The 21,313-nt window shown below is 45.1% G+C and overlaps 3 protein-coding genes and 1 pseudogene across 4 annotated transcripts; 2 read left to right on the forward strand and 2 right to left on the reverse strand.

Annotated features, from left to right (window-relative positions):
- Positions 1 to 317: 317 nt before the first annotated feature.
- LOC100845566 (pentatricopeptide repeat-containing protein At1g26460, mitochondrial) lies at positions 318 to 4,377 on the reverse strand. Its single transcript, XM_003562707.4, has 7 exons — positions 3,678 to 4,377; positions 2,674 to 2,890; positions 1,986 to 2,465; positions 1,232 to 1,438; positions 981 to 1,118; positions 733 to 919; positions 318 to 621 (listed from the first exon to the last, which is right to left on the reverse strand). The coding sequence occupies exons 1-6, from the start codon at positions 4,307 to 4,309 to the stop codon at positions 737 to 739; spliced, it is 1,857 nt and encodes a 618-aa protein (XP_003562755.1). The 5' UTR covers positions 4,310 to 4,377; the 3' UTR covers positions 318 to 621; positions 733 to 736.
- Positions 4,378 to 5,529: 1,152 nt separating this feature from the next.
- On the reverse strand, positions 5,530 to 9,403 carry LOC100845874 (COBW domain-containing protein 1). The gene is made up of 10 exons (XM_003562708.4): positions 9,161 to 9,403; positions 8,479 to 8,696; positions 7,894 to 8,008; positions 7,568 to 7,657; positions 7,223 to 7,381; positions 6,950 to 7,069; positions 6,578 to 6,688; positions 6,354 to 6,435; positions 6,196 to 6,276; positions 5,530 to 5,975 (listed from the first exon to the last, which is right to left on the reverse strand). Exons 1-9 carry the CDS (start codon positions 9,302 to 9,304, stop codon positions 6,221 to 6,223), a joined length of 1,095 nt encoding a protein of 364 aa, XP_003562756.1. The 5' UTR covers positions 9,305 to 9,403; the 3' UTR covers positions 5,530 to 5,975; positions 6,196 to 6,220.
- Positions 9,404 to 14,432: 5,029 nt separating this feature from the next.
- LOC112269875 lies at positions 14,433 to 15,172 on the forward strand (annotated as a pseudogene).
- A 1,011-nt stretch (positions 15,173 to 16,183) lies between these two features.
- LOC100831292 (wall-associated receptor kinase-like 8) lies at positions 16,184 to 21,254 on the forward strand. 2 transcript variants are annotated; one of them, XM_024457311.1, is made up of 5 exons: positions 16,184 to 16,327; positions 17,561 to 18,545; positions 18,796 to 19,281; positions 19,593 to 19,685; positions 19,890 to 21,254. In XM_024457311.1, the coding sequence occupies exons 2-5, from the start codon at positions 17,612 to 17,614 to the stop codon at positions 21,086 to 21,088; spliced, it is 2,712 nt and encodes a 903-aa protein (XP_024313079.1). In that variant the 5' UTR covers positions 16,184 to 16,327; positions 17,561 to 17,611; the 3' UTR covers positions 21,089 to 21,254. The 2 variants fall into 2 exon arrangements, with proteins under 2 accessions (XP_024313079.1, XP_014751156.1); XM_014895670.2 differs by lacking the exon at positions 16,184 to 16,327 and adding an exon at positions 16,890 to 17,422.
- The last annotated feature ends 59 nt before the right edge of the window (positions 21,255 to 21,313 follow it).

The following is a 21,313-nucleotide window of genomic DNA, read 5'->3' on the forward strand; positions in this document are numbered from 1 at the left end:
GCGCTCTGTCTGTAGAAGCTGTGCAGGGAATCTTGGCTGTAGCCTGGACACCAGTTCAGAGATCAACGGTAATACGTTCTGTGTTTCGCCTTAATTTCAGAGATCAACGGTACTACTTCTGTTGTGAACATGCTGTTCTAATCCCCCAGTAGTTTCTGCGTGGATCAACCAGTTTGGGGGCTGTGACGCTGTGTTGAGCTGCCGGATTCTGTTTTTTTCTTTTTCTAAACTGCCGGATTCTGTTAGCCCTCCAGTAAACAAGCCATCGCTTTTTTTCCCCAATAATTACGGAGTCAACTGGATTGACAAACGTCGTGAGAATACAAGAGCTGTGCCAAACCATTATGATAATCCGAAGTAACATCCACTGAGGGTGGAAGAAAGATTGTGCTTGGAGCAGAGAAACAAATGTATATTAGGATCTTATTCTGAAATCCTAACATAAATCTTGTCCGGTCTTTCCGGCAAAAAAAAGATAGCTTGGGATAATGAAGAATAATTAGGAAAGCTGATACAAAGGAGTGTAATTTACAAACTACAGCCTCTATGCTCTTCTGAGTACCGGCAAACAGTACAAGTGCCTACTAGGATTGGAAAGAACACCGGCATCATGAAAATCAACTGGCAAAACAAATCATGAAAAATGGATTAGCCAACTCATAATAATAGCAGCCACTGGTGGTACAAAATAAGAAGTATGACCGGTTCAGAAAGGGTTGCCCCGGTACTCACTGCTTCAATACTCAGCACTGTATTCTATGTTATAGAGCAACTCCCTGCGGCCTTCACCGCCCATTCGGCAATTCAACTGTTTACACAGGGATTGCAGTTTCTCATCACTGTCAAAGTCTGATTCACGGGAGCAACGTCTTCGGACCTTCTTAAGCGTCTCCTTTGAAGGAGTGAAGCCTACGTCAACCTGAACAAAACTCTGTTTGAGAAACTATATATGGCCAATGCAAAGAGTAAATTCAACTAACCATCTCATCAATGACAGCAAGAGCAGCTTTTGGATCTCGGTTGACAAGATGAGCGTCGACAAGTAGGGAGTATGTCGTTGAATTTGGTTTAACGTCAAGGCTTACTAAATGCTGGAATACATTACAAGCTTCTTCTGTCTGTGCAACACAAAAGGGTAACACACATTTAAAGGGATTGTTACCTAAGCTGGCAAACAGCTGCTTTAAAGAGGTCATAAGAAAACCAAGAAAATGTATTGGACAAATAATACCTTTTTCAGCTTCCCAAATGCATACAACAGGGCATTGTATGAATGTATGTCAGGTGTAAGTCCAAACTTTTCCTTCAATGCCTCAAAAGTTTCATATGCTCGCTCAAGATCCCAAATGTTTGCACAGCCCACTATAACACAGTTAAGAGCAGCAACAGATTTGTATGGTGGATCCGCAGAACTCAGATTCTCCAATTGCACATAAACCTGCAAATAGAAGTTTTATGTTGTTAGAGCTCGATCATACTTTGCGGGAAAAAAGGCATAACAGGGAAACAAAATGATCATTCCAAATATCAAGTTAAATTGACTAACATCGTGCAATTGTAAACAAGTCTTGAACATAATAACACGGACACTTGAGGGCTTGCTAACCATATAGGCACTTTTGTCTTTTACAAAAAAAAATCTTACAAGTCCCAATGGGAAAGTCGATCCAAATTAGAAAGCAAGCTTGCTAGTTGAGAACCTTACATGCTATGCTAATATAATGGGACTGGACTACAAAAAGCACTGACCACAAGATTATTGCTACCGGAAAGGAGAAGGCACAATTCACCACAAATACTGTGGTAGTACTGTTAACCAAGAAGAAGAGAAAAAACACAAGGCATTGAATGCTATATAAATATTTTTCACACTTAAGCTATGTCACAAAGACATGATGGATGCAATCATGTCAGTAAGTGTAGGCTAAATGATTTCTTAAAAGAAGTATCATTGAATTATGCATAGCAGGTGTAAGCTTATCTACCGAATCCAGTGTAGTGAAGCCGTCCTTGCAGCAAGCAACAACAAGTGGTTGCAAGGACATAAATGGTGAGAAGAGCTCTATATCAATATTCTCAGAGTTCCCATAGGCATTTTCAAATTCACGAAGAGTCCCAAAAGCTCGTTGAAGTTGACCAATTGATGAATGCGCATAAATCTTTGCAAGATAAGCCTCTGGCGTGGGTGCCCTTTTCTGGCGCAAGGACTTGCGTAATATTGACCAAGCAGCATTCAAGAGGTCGGTGCTACAGGTTCTACCAGCAGCACTTAAAGCTGACAGCACCAAACCTTCATCAACTGAAAGGTGAATAGGGGGTGAAGCACGCTCCCCACGAGCCATCCATCTCGCGAGAAATTCCAAGGCAAACATAGCTAGCTTGCTATTGTTAGCTTCAAATGCAGCTTCTGCTATGCCAATGCACCAGGCCCATTGTGGACATAAGACTTTGTTTTTGTCTGTTGCCTGCAATAAAGAATTGCACCATCATAAAGGGAAGCTATATAATTTTAACTTGACAACTGCATACATATAGAAGGTGTATTCCAAAAGTATTATGAATATCAACCGCCCATTGGTGTAACTCACAAACACCTAATAATTGAGATCAACTGTAATATCAGACTCCTAAATAACATACACACGATAAATCAACTTTCTTTTGAATAATTACCTTGCACTTCTCAATGACTGATGCCAACGTGTCCAACCTTCCAGATCTTATACATTCTCGCACACAGTCAGCAAACACAGTCGAAGATATCATGTAGCCTGATTTAAGCATCAAATCCAAATATTTCAAAGCCGAATCAACACGGTTCTGTTTAATAAGCAGGTCTACAACCAAATTGTAGGATTCATCATCTGGTACAGTTCCTGTTAGCAGCATCCTGATTTCAACAGACAGATAATCATTTGGAAGCCAAATTTATTCAGTAGTCATATGAATCTATAATGACCTTAAATTAGTATAAATTGGTACAAATTATAGCATACACTATTGCCATGCTAAACATATAGGCAAAAACCAAAGATAAGCCCTTAAGCAGAACACTAGAAACCAATATTCAATACTACAAACAAACAATTGTGTTAACATTAAAAATTACCAGAACTCAATAGTCTACACAATTTGTTTACAGAAGTACTAGCATCTGAATATAAGATATGAATTCCTAAATATTATAAAGCAAGCATGTAGCCTCTTCTAATTCCGCAAGCACTTGATAGTTCATACTGTACCAGATGATACAATCCAACTTAAGGTACAACCTTATGTACAAGAGTTGATCAAACAATGCATGTTATAAATGTAGTCCCAGGCTCTCGACAGATAGCATGGATCAAAAGGCCTTGAGCACAACAAATCATGCTCTATACAAAAGTAAGTATTCAAAACTATGTCTGATTCACCAAACAAGAGTCAGATCAGGATATCAGTCCACCACCCTACCATACTATAACAGACAGGAGGATTTGGATAAGTAGTTTCCATAACACAACCGTGCAGTAAACCAAATCCTTGTGTCAGTGTCACATTCACAATAACTTCTGCTGTGCTCCATTCTATAATAAATTTGTCCTAAACTACCTAGCTATCGCAGTTTTCCCTATAAAAAAAGGAGCTTGCTGCAGTTGGCCAGTATACAGGCATATCAAGTAAGTCAATGAACTGACCGTTCAACGAGCTTCTCAGCGCCTTCGACCTCACGGGCTCGGACCATGCTCTTGAGGATGAGGTTGTGCGAGGCCGTGTTGGGGGAGATCTCGAACTCGCGCATCTGGTCGGCGAGATCGAGCATTTCGTGCGGCAGGGCGCCCGACATGAAGTTGGCGCGGAGGTAGTGGTTGAAGAGGTCGACGTCGGGGCGGTTGGGCTTGCCAGTGGAGGCGTCGAGCGAGCGCACCCAGAACTCGAAGAGCTGCTTCATCTCGTCCCAGCGCTGCTCCGTCATCCACTCCGCGAAGGTCTCCTTGAGCTCGGCGGCGCCGAGGGTGGCGGAGAAGGCGGCCATGCGGTGGTGCGTGAAGGGGCTGGCGGAGACGACGGCGGGGAGGAGGGAGGAGGCCGGGCTGGAGGCGGCGGGGTTGCGCCAGTTCTCGCCATAGAAGGGGCTGCCGGAGCTGGGGTTCGGGGGCAGCGGGGAGGTGGAGGCGGCGGCAGGCTCGGTTGGGGGCGGGGAGAGCTCGGGCTGCTGGGGTAGCGCGCGGGTTGAGGAGATTGCGGCGCGGAGGATGATGGGGAGACGGGCGGGGGTTCGGTGGTGGCGACGGAGGAGGAGCGAGGAGGCGGCCGCCGCCGCAGCCATTGTGTTGTGGGTTAGGGTTTTAGTGGGGGTGCGAGGAGTGGCGGGGAGGGGGAGACGGCGGCTTGAGATCGGAAGGGCGGAATGGAAACGAGAAAACGGAACGTTGAAGGGTAGTTTCGTAACTATGTCCTGTGTTACGAACTTACGATCCCTGCATCATTATACTGCTTTGACCCTATAATAATTCCGTTTATTTTTCAGAAAGATAAAACTAGGCCTGCCGGGGAAGAAAACCCGATATCCATGAAAGAAAAGCATTTTCACACAAGTTTAGAAAATCCTCGAACCTCATGCCTCACCCATACACAGCGGCGTCACGTCGCCACGTGAGATCAAAGCCGGCCCAGGATCAAAGGGGTACTACTAGAGCATCTGAAAGCTCGTTCGCATTTTTCAGAAAGATCATAGTTTTCATTTTCAGTAATGTTCATTAGACCTTATCCTAGACCAGTGCTGGTGCATTTTGGTGAAATAATAAGGACTAAATGAATTGAAAACCTCAAAAGTATTCCTCCCTGATTGGTTGGTTGTGTTTTGACTATGTGCGCAAAAAAAAACAGTGTTTTGACTACCGAAAAACGAGCTTTGGGCGTAAATGTAAGTTTTTTTTACAATACTTATATTAATGATTACAAAGATCACAGTCACAATAGTGACTGAAGAAAAATCTAGTAGCATCAATTTTTAAAACACATATTATATCCTTGTAAAAAGTTATTACTCTCTCCGTCTCAAAATAAGTGACGTGAATTTGTATCGTCAGTTATTTTGAGACGGAGGGAGTATTAGATTAATTCTTGGTCAAAGCTTAAAGCTTGAATATGGGTAATGATTAATTCTTGGTCAATGAGCAAGAACTCTGTGGATTTCGATGTTAATCATCATTGTCAGCCACTGCAGGTGGCAAGAGGTTGGCGACACACCAAATGATAGCACTATGTGCTTTATGCTCTCTTCATCGTATTTAAGGTTGGTTCCTAACCAGCCTTTTCCATTTTGCTTGTTTTTGTAGCTGCATTTTCAATGCAGATTAGAGAAGTGTACGTCACCCACAAGCTGAGGCTTGCAAGATTTTACCCAAGGGAGGAGAGCAATGGCACAGATTTTGGTTAAGTTAAGCAAATGGTTCCTCCTTTAAACGACATGCACTTCATCATCATCCTACGCAGCAGCACGCAATCCAAGCTCAAAATTCCTCAGATCAGAACTGAGGCAGGTACTAAAGAAAATTGGGTGCGTGCTAAAGAAAATTGGCAACGCCAAGAGGCTACAATTCTGGAAGCAGACTTCGGGTCAACATCTCCCGGTGTGTTGCTCATCAGTTCGAATAATACTGGAACTAGAATCCCTCAGCGGGATGGATCCGTCTTATGATTGGATACTTTTTTCTTCCCCAAAAGTGAACACAGTTTGCATTGTCAACTGAGCATATACAGACGCTCAGCAGAATGTACTTTTAACCAGTGTATCAAGAGGTGCTTCCACGGTGCAGAACTTTACAACAAGAGAACAAGTTGAAATCGTATCTTGGTCTCGGCCCTGCGAATTGCTTCCCCTGTACTGAATATTTTCCAACTGAACATGATTTGGGGGAACTATACAAGATCCGCCTAATCTGAGTCTAGGATGTGTGACCTCCATGCCGTACTTCAGAACACGAAGTTACCTGCGAGTACATTAAAGGAAGTTAAAATGCTAAATACAGACGAGAGAACTGGTTGATGGAATAAACCACACGTCCACACGCTTGTTTCAGAGCCCCAAGTGGAAACTAGCACCAAACAGCAAAACCATATCCACAGAGCACAGCAGCACAAAAAGTATCCCCAAAACAGAGAATGTGAGCCAGAATCACCAAAACAAAAGGCAAGGAGGACCTGACTTACAAGTGATGTGCAACCCATTCGATAATCAGTGCTTGCAGCGGCCAAAAGAATCTTGAAGAACACTTATATCCAAATTACGGCCTGCAGGAAATAGGCATGGGAAGATTTAGGACTGATTTGCATATAGTGTCTGATAAACTAAGAATCTGAAAATATACCTATGAATACTATCTTGTTCATGCGAGATTGCATCTCAGACCATTCTCGGGCCGGCACAACCTCATAGACTTCCCTGACTGCCTGCATAAGGGCAAAAAGTGGACTTCAGTAATAAAAACATAACTTATTTATGCAACTGCAAAACACAGTTCTGAATGATCGGTTTGTAACACTCTATGATGTACGTAGTAGTTCTATGAGATGCCTTGTATGACGTAAATACCTGTAATGTATGAAGTTGGTTTGAGTTATGGATATGTAAAATTCCTTTGCAACGATATATATCCATAGTAGACTTCTTTTCCCAAAGAAGATCTTCAAGCCATGATTCTACCTGTAAAAATATTTGCATCAGGCAAATAAGTAAATCGGCTAGCGAAGAGATCACCCTGATATTACAAATTTACAGTTACTAAACTCTTCTAATAATATAGCTTGCTCGGTGCATCAAAGCAACCTAGAGTAACATACGTATCCAGATCTCAATTCTAAGTACACGGCATTTAAGATGAATGGACAAATACTCTATTCAGTTGTTTAACTGCCTGCAAAAAAAAGTGTTTACTGATACATCTCATTAAAGGACAGAAGATACCTTAGCCAGGTGAACTGGATCCTGTTCAGAAATGCACAAGGTGGAAATACTGTTATCATGACGACTATTAGGTGGTACTGATTTACTGTACTCCAGAAGCTCCTGCAGTTGCGATGAATTCTAGGGAAGGAAACAGAAAGGAAGTTGGAGTCATATACATAAATTAGGGAGTTCTGATTACAAAGTGCAGTAGCGAGCATAACTATAAAGTATAAAAAAAGCACTAAAAAACAGTAAGGAGGTCAAACTTCAGTAGTTTACCACTTTACATACCTTGGTACCATATGCCTGTCGATCAAATATTGTATTTAAGTCAACCTGGCAGCGGACAGATCGCACCACTGTAACAAGAGCGTTGACATCATGAATTTGCTTTTCCAGATCCTCGAGATCATCTTTTACTAAATCAATTTTGTTCAATATCACAACATCCTGTTACACAAGAGTTGACACTTGTTATAGTTGTTTGCATACTTGAGGTCGCCAAAAATGACAAATTTCATTAGCCATAGGCCACAAGGATCAATGCTAGGAATTCCATTTCCAAGAAGTAAGAACCAAAATGAATCTTTGAAAATTGAAATGAGATACGTATTGATGCCAAAAGTAACAAATTACCGCAAATGCAATTTGATGAAATGCTTCAGGGAATGAGGAAGAGTTTGTATGTTCATCAATTTGCTGCCTGAAGTTTTTTGCATCGATAACCTGAGCACAGGCAGTACAAAACAGAAAATGGTCAAATGTAATGGCATGTCCTAAATTGTGATCCAAAGAGCAATAGCAAGAATAAGAGAAACTGAACATATAACATATTTTTCAGAATGACAGGGTTAAATGAGAAGCTGTACGCAAGACAATGTTTTCTCCCTGCGGCAAAATGATGAAAGGCAACTGTGGCAACAAGAAAATATAAAAAACATTAGAAGGCAAACTAAACTAACCGTAATGATAGAGTCTAGTCTGATTGATGACTCCAATTGATCATCCAGCCAAAGAATGGAGACAAGTGGTGCAGGATCAGCCAAACCAGTTGTCTCCAATAATATGTGATCCATTCTGTAGCACACATAGTGAGTCTGAAATGCTAGAGGAGATTAAATATATTTAAATCATCATAAATTATAAAGGCATTACTATAAAATACCAACTTCTAATGAAGTTAATGTAAGAGTATGATTATTAGACATTCCTAAATATAAAGAGATAGCATAACAGAACTGTTATCACAGTATTACATTAAATAAGTGTTGAGATAAATAATAGCACTTCCTGTAGGGCTAGAACAGGAAAGCAGACATCTATAGTAGCACAAAATCCCCCCCCCCTCCGCACCCCCACCCCCAAGACACACCTCTTCAGGAATAAGCAGGATAAACATAATTTTTAACTTGAACTGTAAACAGAATGTCAACATCAGGTCAGCATATATAGCTAGACAATTTGATGAAATAACACATCACAAGGTACAAATAACAACAGTACCCATTCATGTATGCTGTGCTATTTAGGAATCTTATCTGTCTTACCTCTCCTTACTCTGCACAAGCTGCTCAAGTGCTTGTACCAGGCTGTGTTTTACGGTGCAACAAACACATCCATTTGCTAGCTCCACCCACTCCTCAACAAGGGCACCACCTTGCCCCTCATTGATCATTGCTCTTTCTACTCCAATTTCCTCTCCGAACTCGTTCAGTATTACGGCTATTCTCTTCCCATGTTGAGCACTCAAAATATAGTTGACTAACTGAAAGTTTTAAGTACAGCGAGTAACTGTTAAACAATGGGCTTTTAATTAGCTGAAATTAATAAATTGCAAATGTTGCAGCACACCCAGGTACAGCTTGTACTAGAAGAGAAAACAGGGTAAGGTGATATATAGTAAAGTCTGTCAAGTGTCAACATAACCTGAATTAGAAATCACACCTGAGTACTGAAGAGCTGTTAATTTGCCTCAAAAATAATACGCCCTTAACAATGTTGCTAGGACTAGTGACTGTAATTCCTGATAGGACGCAAGTATAGACTTAAGCTGGGATTCAATTTGGTGAAATTACACGCATCCTATCGGTAAGGATTCCGTACATATGAGGTAGCTGCCCATTTGTCTCTAATCGTATTCAGCACAAGGATATTTCGCGCCTACTACTCACAAAAGGCTGGAGACACCGGTGGCTTGGAGGAGGGTTAGGGCACGGAGAGGAATCTAACCGTGGACTTGCCGGCACCGAGGTAGCCGGTGATGACGGTGACGCCGACTGGTGCAGAGGCAGAAGAGGGAGCGGTAACCGGAGGAGAAGTCGTCTGCGCCGGGAGCTCGACGGCGAGGGGAGGGCAGTCTTCGTCGTCTTCCATGGCCGCCGACGAGAGACGCGAAAAGGGAAAGCTCAAGTGTTGAGAGTTGTGTAGGTTTTGGTTTTCCCGCAGATGATAACTGGCGAATGGCGTGCAAATGTAAATGCAAATCTATATCTACTCCGGTACTTTTTTTCTTTTGAACCAACAATTATGTATTAAATCAACAACACTTATTATGAAAATAAAAAGAGTATGTCCGTCGGTTTTTTTTATTCGCTCGAATCACCCACCCAAAAAACAGCTAGACCTCCTTCTCGTGTCCCCTCCCCTGATCCCCACTTCCCATCTTCCTCTCCTCCCCGATCTCCTCTCTCCCTTCCTGTTCCTTTCCGAACCCGTGGCAGGTCGGACAATCTCAGCGACTACGGCACGTGAGAGCTGGCCGGGCATGCGGGTGGCGAGCAGGCAGACTCGCGGCAACACGCGCAAGCACGGGCGCGAGCGGCCGCCGCCACCTCTCTCTCCGGCCATCGAAGCCGCCGCTCTTCTCTAGGCGGCTGAACGTAACTGCCCCTCGATTCCTAACAAAATTTTGAGAGCCAATATGATTTAGATCTTCCCGTGAGTGATTGCCAAAATATCAGTTACTTATGTAAGTTTATTCACGAACTTCACTGACCTCTTACAACTATTTTCTCAAAATGCTAAAGAGCAGTCAAATATCTCTATCCAATTATCTAGCTAGTCAATTATAGTATCAGCCTGAACCAAATACACTGGTTCAAATATCGATGGCACACCTTGCATTATATGGAACTAGTCCAACCAAATAAGAGCCAAATTAGCATATGATGTCAAAATTTTGAGAGAAAGGTCCATTTTAAACCCTAACTTACGAAGTCTGAATCAGACCTTAACCTCCTAATCTCTAAATTTCGAACCCTAACCTTACTTATCCCGATTAATCCAGACCCTCAATCCCAGAAATCGTGTTTGGTGGACTGGTTTCACTAACATGGTCCTATGATTGATGACTAAGCTTACAAATTCTCGTGATTATGATCTCTCTTAGTCTTAGTGTACACTCTCGAGTAATATCATACTTTCCAAGATTACAAGTATGTTTTTGCGGGTAAGATTACAAGTATTCTATATTTTGTGATATACTCTTCATTGTTTAAAGCCAACATATTTGTATACATATTGGATCTTTGTTCCACTAAAATGAAAATAAACTTATAATCCTTGATTGTGCGAGGGCCACATATTAGTTTTGTTTGCCCTGAGCCTGAAATATTAGGACCGGGTTTGCGTGTTTTCTGAAAATAAAGACGTTAATTAATCGGGATCAGTAAGATTAGGGTTCGAAATCCAAGGATTAGGAGTTAGGGTCGGGAACCCCGACCGGGATCGTCCTTTCCTAGTGTGCCAAACAGTTCAAAGGTCATAATTGAATATGATTAACAAGGTTAGGATACCGATTTCTGGGATTAAAAAGTCAGGATATCTTAGACTTGTCTACGAGGAAATAAAGGGTTAAATTTGACAAACCAAGTTTGGCCATGAACAAAACAAACCCCAAATGCTCGCGTTCCATGTTCTGCACGGACCAAATTCGACGGACCACACCAAACGCGGCCGCCGCCCAGTCTCGCCCCGGGCGGCGTTTTATGACGACGATCTCCTGCGGAAGATTATCCTCCTCCTCCCGTCTCAGTCCTCCTCCCTGTCCCGTGTCTCCGCCGTCTGCAAGCAGTGGCGCGGCGAAGTCAGCAACCCCCAATTCCTCTGCAGCTTCGGCAACCAGCTGTTTGACGATATTTTGTACCAAAATTCAGCGTAAAATTGAGTCGGTACACAAGAGAAAAGATACATATTAAAGAGCATGTCTCATGCTTAAAATAATCGTCAGACAGTGTGTCACGGAGCTTGGCTGATGTGTACACGATTAAGCCCAAAATGACCCGCTAGTATGCAAAGGGCTAGTTCATTGCTGGCACATATTAGTCCAGGCTATGGTAATCAGAGCTAGTCACGTACAAAGCTCAGCTATCATGTAGTATGTTTGCCATGAACCTGGCGACGTCTACATGAACTTACAGCATCCTCCTTGTCAGTGCGTACGTCCGGCGAGCTCCCGGAACGGCCAAGCTGCTTAACACGGCACTGACTTTATACGTGTTGCTAATCCATCCAGCTTGGTGCATGTTATTTGGCTGGGCCGCGATACAGTGAAGTCAGGCATTTAACGAAGGCCTAGCAGAGTCCACGGGGAGATAAATATCAACATGCGTATTGCCTGACGCGCTCTTAACAAACTCTATCTCAATTTGCAGATAAGAACAGACTAACGGTTCGTATATATCCGGAGGACTCCAAGAGCTCGTGGGTCCAGTAGGGACTATACAAGGAGCAGAACTCAATCACAAAAGGTGGGGAGGCAAGGCAGTGCTCCACGCGCGCCCAAGACGGCGGCGCCCACGATAGGAAGGAGGACAGGCTCTTGATCGAGATGAACAGGAGACGGCGCAAGACGGTGGCGCACGCCACGCACCCAAGGTGAACAGGCCAAGGAGAGCCAACACGCGCCAAAGGCGAACAGGAGAAGATCCCGAAGCAAGACACAGGTGCAGTGCCCATGCGACCAAGACGGCCGGCGGCGCACGCCGTACTCGAGGGCGGCTCATCGAGGTGCACAGGTGTGTTCCACGGGTGCAGATCAGAAGCGTGGAGCAACCCGAGGGAGGTAGCCCAGTAGTGCCGCTGGCCGACCGCGCTGACCGCGCGCGGTTCACAGACGGTGACGGAGTCCGGCAGGACGCTGTACGTACACAGGTCGTAAACACCCCGACTTCACCACCAACACAGGGCTAGGCCGTGCGAGACGAAGGGTAGCTCTGGGACGCGCCCAAGGTAAACAGGTCCATGACGTGCTCAAGGCGAACACGTCCCTGGACATCAAGGCTATGTGCCTGCCCTGACCGCGGCCACGACGACACGCGCTTGTCCAAGGCGGCGCCATATAGGGAGATGACGTTCTTCTTTCATCATGGTACGTACAGATTTCTCTATCTTTCTCCCCTTTCTTGTCTACCCAGGTGCCTGGAGGTGCATGCAGGAGGCATGCCATTGTCTTCAGAGCTTAGCAATCTCGCGATTGCCGTCAAGACCGTGCGTCCCATTCGGGCGCCCGCCTCATGCGGGGCACCATCTTCATCAACAGCCAGCCCGCTATTATGTGCGACGGTGCGAACGTGGGTGCCGTCTCCACGGTGCGCCCCCAGGCGGAGAGCTATTTTGTTGAACAGGGCATCGTCTTCATCTACAAGCTAGCTGACGTCCCTCTGAACACCGCCGCCAACAGTTGTTGGCGACGTCTCGTACATGTTGTCCGTGTCGGCGGGAGGTGCCCGTCGGCTCACAAGTCTGCGGCTGGCCTCAGTGGCGAAGCTCCGCCACTGGCTGGCCTTTGACGTGGTGTCCGCTGAGACACCGCATCGTGACACCGCCGCTCATGGCGGCCTCCTACCAAGCGTCCGTCACCTCCATACAAGGCGCCCGGCTTGGCACATCCTTCATCGACCCGACATCGTGCTAGACGCTGCCACTCATGGTGGCCTTCTACGTGGTATCGCTAAGACACCGCAGCTGACGGCGCCTGCTTCGGTACACTTTTCACAGGTTATCACCATGCTAATACATTCACGGCTCGCGGCAGCCTTCTACCTGGTGTCCGCCAAGACACCGCCATACAGGACACCCGTCTTGGCGCATCCTTCAGAGGTTAGCATCAATATGCCGCCGCTCGTGGCGGCCTTTTCCGTGGTGTCCGATGAGACCTGCCACACATGGCGCCCGCCTTGGCACACTTTTCACAGGTATAAACATCGCCACTCGTGGCGGCCTTATACGTGGTGTCCACTAAGACACCACCACAGCTGGTGCCGTCTTGGCACCATTTTCACAGGTTGTTGCGGCGCTAGCGTTGCTCGTGGCGGCCTTCTATGTGGTGTCCGTTGAGATGCCGCCATACACGGTGCCTGTCTTGGTGCGCTCTTCACCAACTTGGCATCGGTACGCCACCGCTCGTGGTAGCATACGTGGTGTCCGCTGAGACACCACCATACACGGCTCCCGCCTTGGCGCACTGTTCACCAACTTGGTATTGGTACGTCACCGCTCGCGGCGGCCTTCTACGTGGTGTCCGCTGAGACATCGCCGTACACGGCGTCCGCATTGGCGCACTCTTCACCAACCTTGAATCAGCACGCCGCTACTTGCGGCAGCCTTCTACGTGGTGTCCGTTGAGACACCGCCCTAAGGGGCGCCCGCTTGGGCGCATTCTTCATCGACTCCTGAGGAGGTCTCTTGCACCTCCGACAGCTCCTACATCATCGTCTTCAACATCAAATCTACTACCTCATCCACAATGCCGATGGCATTTTGGCATCTAACCATCTTCCCCAACACCGGCGAGGTGAAGCCACTCCACCGACATGTCCGTGTACCGATGAAGTACATCACCACATCACATGCTCTTGCTGGGCACCGACACCAGGCGAAGGCAAGACATCCTGTCCGGTCCGACGAGGCAGACATTTTACAGGCTGGGTACCGACGAGGCGAAGGCCACTTCATCAACCTGTCTAGCTGACAAGGCGTGTGTCAGCTGGACACTTCATCGTACATCGACAAGACGACGGAGCATGTTGTTCGGCACCTGCACGGTCGAACAACCGTGGCTTAGCCTCGACGGAGCGGGGTCGTACCACCCCTCTCTTTCTCTTCATCACCACCATCTTCTACACCAAGCATAGGGAGAAGACAAGACTTGAAGACGACACCATTGCAACAGCTTAATCGAAGGTGGTCTGCAGGCTTGACCCGCAGACGTAATTAAGCGGGAGCTTTCCGAGGCCCCGTGAACCAAGAGACCACAATCGCCCATGTCATGTTGGCCGTGCTAGCAGGCCACACGGAGCGCACTTTTCATAAGGGAACTTGTGATTTCGTTTCTCTACATGAGATTAATAAAATACACGTTTCCCTACTTTGTCTTTCTTTATTTGTGTACATTAGCACACTGGCACGCCTGCACATTTTTCTTTCCCCTGGCGCGTTGAGAAAATACCCTCTACTTTAGAGTTTTGTTATTTTTCTCACCAAACACCAGCGCCGGTAACCTCCCCTCCTGGCCTCGTCGTGGGGCCACACGGGGTACCTCATCCCGGACGAGCGCTTCTATCGTCCAGACATCCTCGACCTAGACATGGAGTTGCTCGGCTGCCGCCATGGGCGTATCTTCTTCTTCGACGGGATGCTGCATGAGGTCATGGTGTTTGACCCCGCCACCACTGACCGCCGTCGTGTGGCCGTCCCACCAGTGTACGACGAGAAGGAGGTTGGCATCTTCAACGGCGCCGTGCTGTGCACTGCCAGTGACGAGGCCACGTGTATCTTGATAGGTGTCCACTGCGATAATGATCGAGCATTTGGCTCAGTCTACTCGTCGGAGACTGGAACATTGGGAGATCTCATTTCAACAGCAGCGATTCGTTATATGATATGACCAGTCCTGGTACTCTTGTTGGGGACTCTTTGTACTGGTTATTTGATGGATACGAGGATGAAATGCTCAAGTTTGATCTGGGTAGGCTGATCCTAGTTAACGTTGAGATGATAGATTTGAGGTATTATAGTTGCACGAGAAGCTTTTAGATCATGCCAGCAGAGGATGTGCAGTATTGGCCTTGCCATTTTGTCAATGTGGGTGATGAAGGTCGGTTGTGATGGTGTTGCCGAATGGGTGCTGCAGAAGACCACCATTAAACTGAACACATTCCTTGGTTTGGGGCCTATGGAGGGAGGGGGGAATTTAATATTTGTGATGACGTGATGTGATGAAGAGGATCATTAGTTTTATGTAAGGACGGAGGTTGGTGTATGCATATGCTTGTTCAACTTGAGTCAATGCAGTTCGGGAATCTTGGTAAAGACAATTTCACCATGACGGCCAATTATCCCTACAAAAGTTTCTATACTGCAGGTAGTTCTCTGTCTTTACGTTCCTGGAAAACAAAACTTACAGAACCACATTATTTATGCATGCCTGCATTATACAATGTCACTGTCCATTTGTATGTAGCAGTGTTACATATCTTTTAAGCGCAGGGCTGCATGGAAGGTGAAAATTTGCAAGATAGATGCTACTTAACTTAACTCTGATAATATTTTATCACAATTTAGCAATTTGATCGTCTGTTTGGTGCACTGGGACGCATAAAGGTAATCATGCATCCTTGATATCAATGTACTTTTATGTAGTAATTGAGGTCGTAGTAATTAGCACTCTTTTATCTTTTGTTGAAGCGCCTGTTGCACGTCCAGTTTAAGCCTTTCAGTATACAAATCTTGACACTTGTTTCTGGCATGTAGTAATTGGCACTCTTTTATCTAGTTTGGTTCCTGTAATTTATCACACATTCCATATCTTGTGGAATTAGGAACAGGTTCAGTTATTTCTACTGGCATTACCTGTCTCTCAGTTGTCCAATCATGTGTTTTTTCTACCATTTCCACTTGTTCCATATCTAGTGGTATTTGGATGTTCAGCTGCTCACAAAGTTAGTATGTGTCCGGAAAAAATGGGAGATTAGGAGATGAAACAATATTTTCATGATTATCTAGACGCTACAGTTTTACTCTTAGATGTTCAATTATCTTTGAAGTTTGGTTGTTCATATTAAATTTTTAGAGCTTATCTCAAGCCATAATTGGTTTCATTTTTATGAACTTGTGATATGAATGTATACTTTGGTGCTGGTATACATATTTATTTTGTTTTGGCACAGTAGGGATTATCTATGAAGTAACAATCATATTAAGCAGTATGTAGTGCCAAGTTTTTCATCTCTTGTTTGGTAAAAGGCTAATGGAGATCCGTGATTTCAGGATGTAGCAAAGAAAGTCATGTCCTTTTCTGGGAATGGATATGCAGTTTGTATCCTGTTTGCCATTGGTGCAGTAGCCAATGTTACAGTTCGGCAAGCAGCTTCTTCTCTTCAAACATTTACTTATGAGGTTCGCTTCATTGCTTAACTTTGAAATATGTACAGTTGAATACCTTTTTTGTGGGATGCTTTTAAGATTATGCATCAACGTGAACCGAATATACAGAATGAGTGGTAGTTAGAGGATGACATTACAAGCAAGCATGTTCTTTTTGTAGCTCTGCAAATAAATTGCTGCAGTTTGGCTTCAAGATTTGCTTCCTATTCTGAATAATGTCATAATTCTTTCCATTAGATGTACATGGTTGTTTTGAGATTCTCTCTTTGTCTGGCTCGTATATGCCGTTAGAAATAGATAGACCAAGCAGTCGTACAGGAGGACTCAGCATTTTGCTTTCCTGTTCCGATGGCCGTGTTTTAAGCTGTGGAGTAGCATGACCTCTGATTTCAGCTTCCCCGGTTCAGGTTACCCTCTTTCACTAGATGAGCATGCGTCTAAGAGTCCAATTAAGATCGTTATATCAGAGATGCCAATAACTTCCGTATTCCAGATCTTGCTCTCCTTGGAATAATAAATGGCCATGTGCTTCTTGTGTTGAGAAAACCATGATTGTTTTTTAAAAAAGATTGACAAATCGTTAGTGACTAACCGCGTTGGTCTGGAGCTAAGACCAGCCAACATAGGTAAACCATAAAAAGAAGTTCCGTCCATCTAAAAAAACAAAGTACCACGCCTTTACCTTTAGAAGAAAAGGTTGACGGAACCAACGCGCTCCTAGGCTCCTAGCAGGTAGGAAAGCCATAAAGAAAAAAAAGAAAAGAATAAACAGTAGGTAGGAAAGGTTCTTGCAACAAAAGTATGTGTAGCCTACGCGCTGATAAGCCCCAGAGCCTTTGTTTTGTGTAGCCTACGCGCATCTCCATGTCAGATCTGAGATGCAGCCTGCTGGCTGCTGGATAAGAAGAGCTACAAAACGTGTTGAGGGACAACCTGCCATACCCATAAGCATACTCCATCTTGCTACAAACTCTCCTGTTCTTGGTAGCTAGACACTGAAAACGCCTAAGATAGCTTGCTTCTTCGTCTCATGCTAGCAGCTGACCGATCGAAGAGCCCCAGCCCAAGCTAGACTGTGTGCTGATTGCTGTTGAGTATAGACGAAAGGTGCGCCCACGACTATCACTCCATTTTTACTCTGTTTGTTTGCACACTGATTGGTACGGTTTAGTGTGTTGCATGCCCTTGATCTCAAGTAGTACAAGTGTACAACAACTGATGATCGATCAACCGTTTTCCAAGCAGGTCCAGATCAGTGCTCTGAGCTAGTGCTTTGCTGGTTGGGGACCCAGATCGATGGGCCTCTCCCACTTCGGTGTGGCCGTCTCTTTGCTCGTGCTCGCGGTGGCGGGTTTCGGTGTCGCAAAGGAGGGGAAGGGGGACCTGACCCTTCCATCCAAAGCCTCTCTCGCTGGCTGCCGGAAGCGCTGCGGCAACCTGACTTTCGACTACCCCTTCGGTGTCGGGCCGGGCTGCTCCCGTGGCGGCGACTTCGAGCTCATCTGCCACGAGTCCGCCGAGGAACACAAGCTCTTCTTGCATGACGGGATCACCAGGGTCAGTTACAACGTTGAGATGGCTAGGCAGTCGCTGTGGTCGACAACCTACATTGACTCAGACAACAAAGAGACCACCGACATGCGCGGCAACTTCATGCTCATCAACTTCAACCGAGTCATCCCCATGGAGCCAGGGGTCAGTAACTACAGCATGAACTGGACAGTTCCCGGGAAATCTTTCTACTTTGAAGACGTGGACCTGACTATCTTCGGCTGCGATTTCACCGCACACTTGGTTGACAAGTCAGGCAAACTCTTGCATAAGTGCGAGTCTTCCTGCCCCGGCGGAAGGACGCCGACGGAGTCGGAGGCTGCAACAAGCTGCAATGACGAAGTCGGAGTCGGATGTTGCAAGCTCAGTAATTCAATGTACAACAATACCGGTACCTTCCATCTCAGGATTATCCGGCAAGGCGATGGCGGCGATCCCGGGCAGGGCGAGGGTGCAAGCCCACTGCAGGACACAATCACTGTGGTGGGTGACAGGTTCCCCCTCTCTTGGAAAATCATGGACACCTCGGGATGCAACCGCAGCAGCCCAAGCTATGCTTGTGTCGACATTAACAGCAAGTGCCGCAGCCACAATGATCTGTATGGTGGTTACACATGTACATGCAGAGATGAGTATGTTGGCGATCCATACATCCTCGATGGCTGCACAACGGACCAAGGTACGTACGTAACCCCTCTCGCACACTTGTAACATGACTTATTTTATTATTACTCCCTCCGTCCAACAAAGTATGTCTTAATTTTGACTAAATTTGAATGCATCTATATACTAAGTCATGTCTAAATATATCCAAATTTTAACAAATTTGAGACATCCTTTGTTGGACGGAGGGAGTATTAAAAAAATCGTTAGGACAAGTTTTTATTACGAGACTTGAACATGACTTCCTTTTGTTTCGTTGGTTCTAGATTACCATCCCACTCCAATACGACCTAACTGTCCTCCCATTCCCAAGTGTGGAGACATAGAAGTTCCATTTCCATTCGGGTTGGAGGAAGGCTGTTCTGCCCGGAAGATATTCCAGCTTAACTGCACATATGCGTCATCATCGTCTAAGCTCCTACTGAACAAGTATCTCCAGGTGACCAAAATAGAAGTCAACCAAGGGCTCATCCAATGCAATGATACTAACAACACAGAACAATACTACACCACATTCAACGGCGATCTGTATGGCAGTTTGCCTTTCCTTCCTTCAAAGGGATCTATCCCACTGCGATGGGTTGCCGCCAACCTAACTTGTGAAGCGGCACGGAAGAATAGCTCCTCGTATGCGTGCAGGAATGACAAAAGCATGTGTAAAGAAGAGGAAATAGAGGGTTCCTTCTATGGTTACAGATGCCAATGCTCTGCTGGCTTTGGAGGAAATCCATACATCGAACATGGCTGCGAAGGTTCATCTCTCTCTCTCCAGACCCTGTCTCTCCCCCTTTCTCTACGTCAAGTATTTATATACTATACAGTCGTGTAAAAATAGAATATACTTTGAAATCATGCGCTTAAATCTCTATCTTAACAGATATATTACATTAAAAGACTTAGATTGGTTTGATGGAAATAGTACAACTAAATTTGTGGTGAATATTAATTTCATATATCAGTTGTTGAAGATGGAAAACAATTCTATTGACTACATTGGAGAACAACTTTGTTCCTCATTCATAAATCCTACTGTTGTGCCTTACTATGATTTACTAACGTGCAGATATCAATGAGTGCCTTGAAGGAACAGACAAATGTAAAGGGCTCTGCCGTAATACCGTAGGGAGCTACAATTGTATATCATATCTTCTACTTGGTAAGCCTAAACTATGATTACTTATACTCCCTCCGTCCAACAAAAGATGTCTCAAGTTTGTCAAAATTTGAATGTATTTAGACATGACTCGGTGTATAGATGCATTCAAATTTAGTCAAAATTGAGACATCCTTTGTTGAACGGAGGGAATATATAATTCTAATTAAAGGTGGGACAGAAAGCTAAATTGCTAAATGATCGCAGCTGCTATCGTTGGACTTACCGGCACGGTCGGGATTCTACTTCTTTTATTTGCCACGATACTTGTCATCCGTAGACAGAAAAGTTATATCCGACAGAAGCAGCAAAGAAAGTATTTCCAAAAAAATCATGGCCTTCTCTTACAGCAACTGATATCATCCGATGAAAATGCAAGACATAACACAAAGATTTTCTCCCAGCAAGAGTTAGAAAAGGCTACAAATAACTTCGATCCCGCATTCATCCTGGGACGTGGTGGGCATGGAATGGTTTATAAAGGCATCTTATCAGACCAACATGTGGTGGCCATTAAGAAGTCAAACGTGATTAAAGATGGTGAAATCAATCAGTTCATAAATGAGGTTGCGATCCTCTCCCAGATCAACCACCGGAACATCGTTAAGCTCTTTGGATGTTGTCTCGAAACAGAGGTACCATTGTTGGTATATGATTTTGTCCCCAACGGTTCGCTCTATGAAGTTCTCCATGAAGACACAAGCAGTGGATTCTCCCTTTCTTGGTATGATTGCCTGAGAATTGCTGCTGAAGCTGCAGGAGCTCTCAGTTACCTTCATTCTGCTGCATCGATATCAATATTCCATCGCGATGTGAAGTCCTCTAACATACTCTTGGGTAATAACTACACTGCCAAAGTTTCAGATTTCGGTGCATCAAGGTCAGTTCCTGCCAATCAAACCCATGTTGTTACAAATATTCAAGGAACATTTGGGTACCTGGATCCTGAGTACTACCGTAGCGGTCAGCTAAACCAGAAAAGTGATGTATATAGCTTCGGAGTGGTGTTGGTAGAGCTGCTACTCAGAAAGAAGCCCATCTTCATCGACGAGTCAGGCCTACATCAGAACCTGGCGTACTATTTCCTCGAGCAATTCAAGGGCAGGCAGATTAGAGAGATTATTTCTCCTCAAGTTCTTGAGGAAACAACCGAGGAAGAGATCGACGACGTATGTTCTCTTGTGGAGGCATGCTTGAGGCTTCGAGGCGACGAGAGGCCAACCATGAGGGAGGTAGAGGCGACCCTACAGCTCCTGCGGGCAAAGAGGTTAACTGATGCAGCTAAAGGTCCTTGTCAGCCTCCATCTGTTGATTTTGGGGCCAGAGCTAACTTAGCGTCCGAAGATGGTTATAGCTACCGCAGCTTAGAGCAGGAGTGTTTGTCGTCCATTGATTTGCCGCGTTAGATGTATCCAACAACTTTTCATCGATTGGTGGTATTTTAGGTCCTTCCACTTTTTCATGTTATTTTGACTTGTAGTAATCGTACTGTTTCCCCGCCACGCCGGCAGTTATATTCGGTTTGGTGGCCTTCTGCCGGTCCTTAGTCATTACTACTGTTTTCCCCCTCTTTTTGCGACGTTTGCAATTGCAGTGTGCCAGTGTTTATGTCGCTTCGACGATCGGTAGGG

This window comes from Brachypodium distachyon, chromosome 1 (genome assembly GCF_000005505.3).
Source record: "Brachypodium distachyon strain Bd21 chromosome 1, Brachypodium_distachyon_v3.0, whole genome shotgun sequence".
Classification (NCBI taxonomy): domain Eukaryota; kingdom Viridiplantae; phylum Streptophyta; class Magnoliopsida; order Poales; family Poaceae; genus Brachypodium; species Brachypodium distachyon.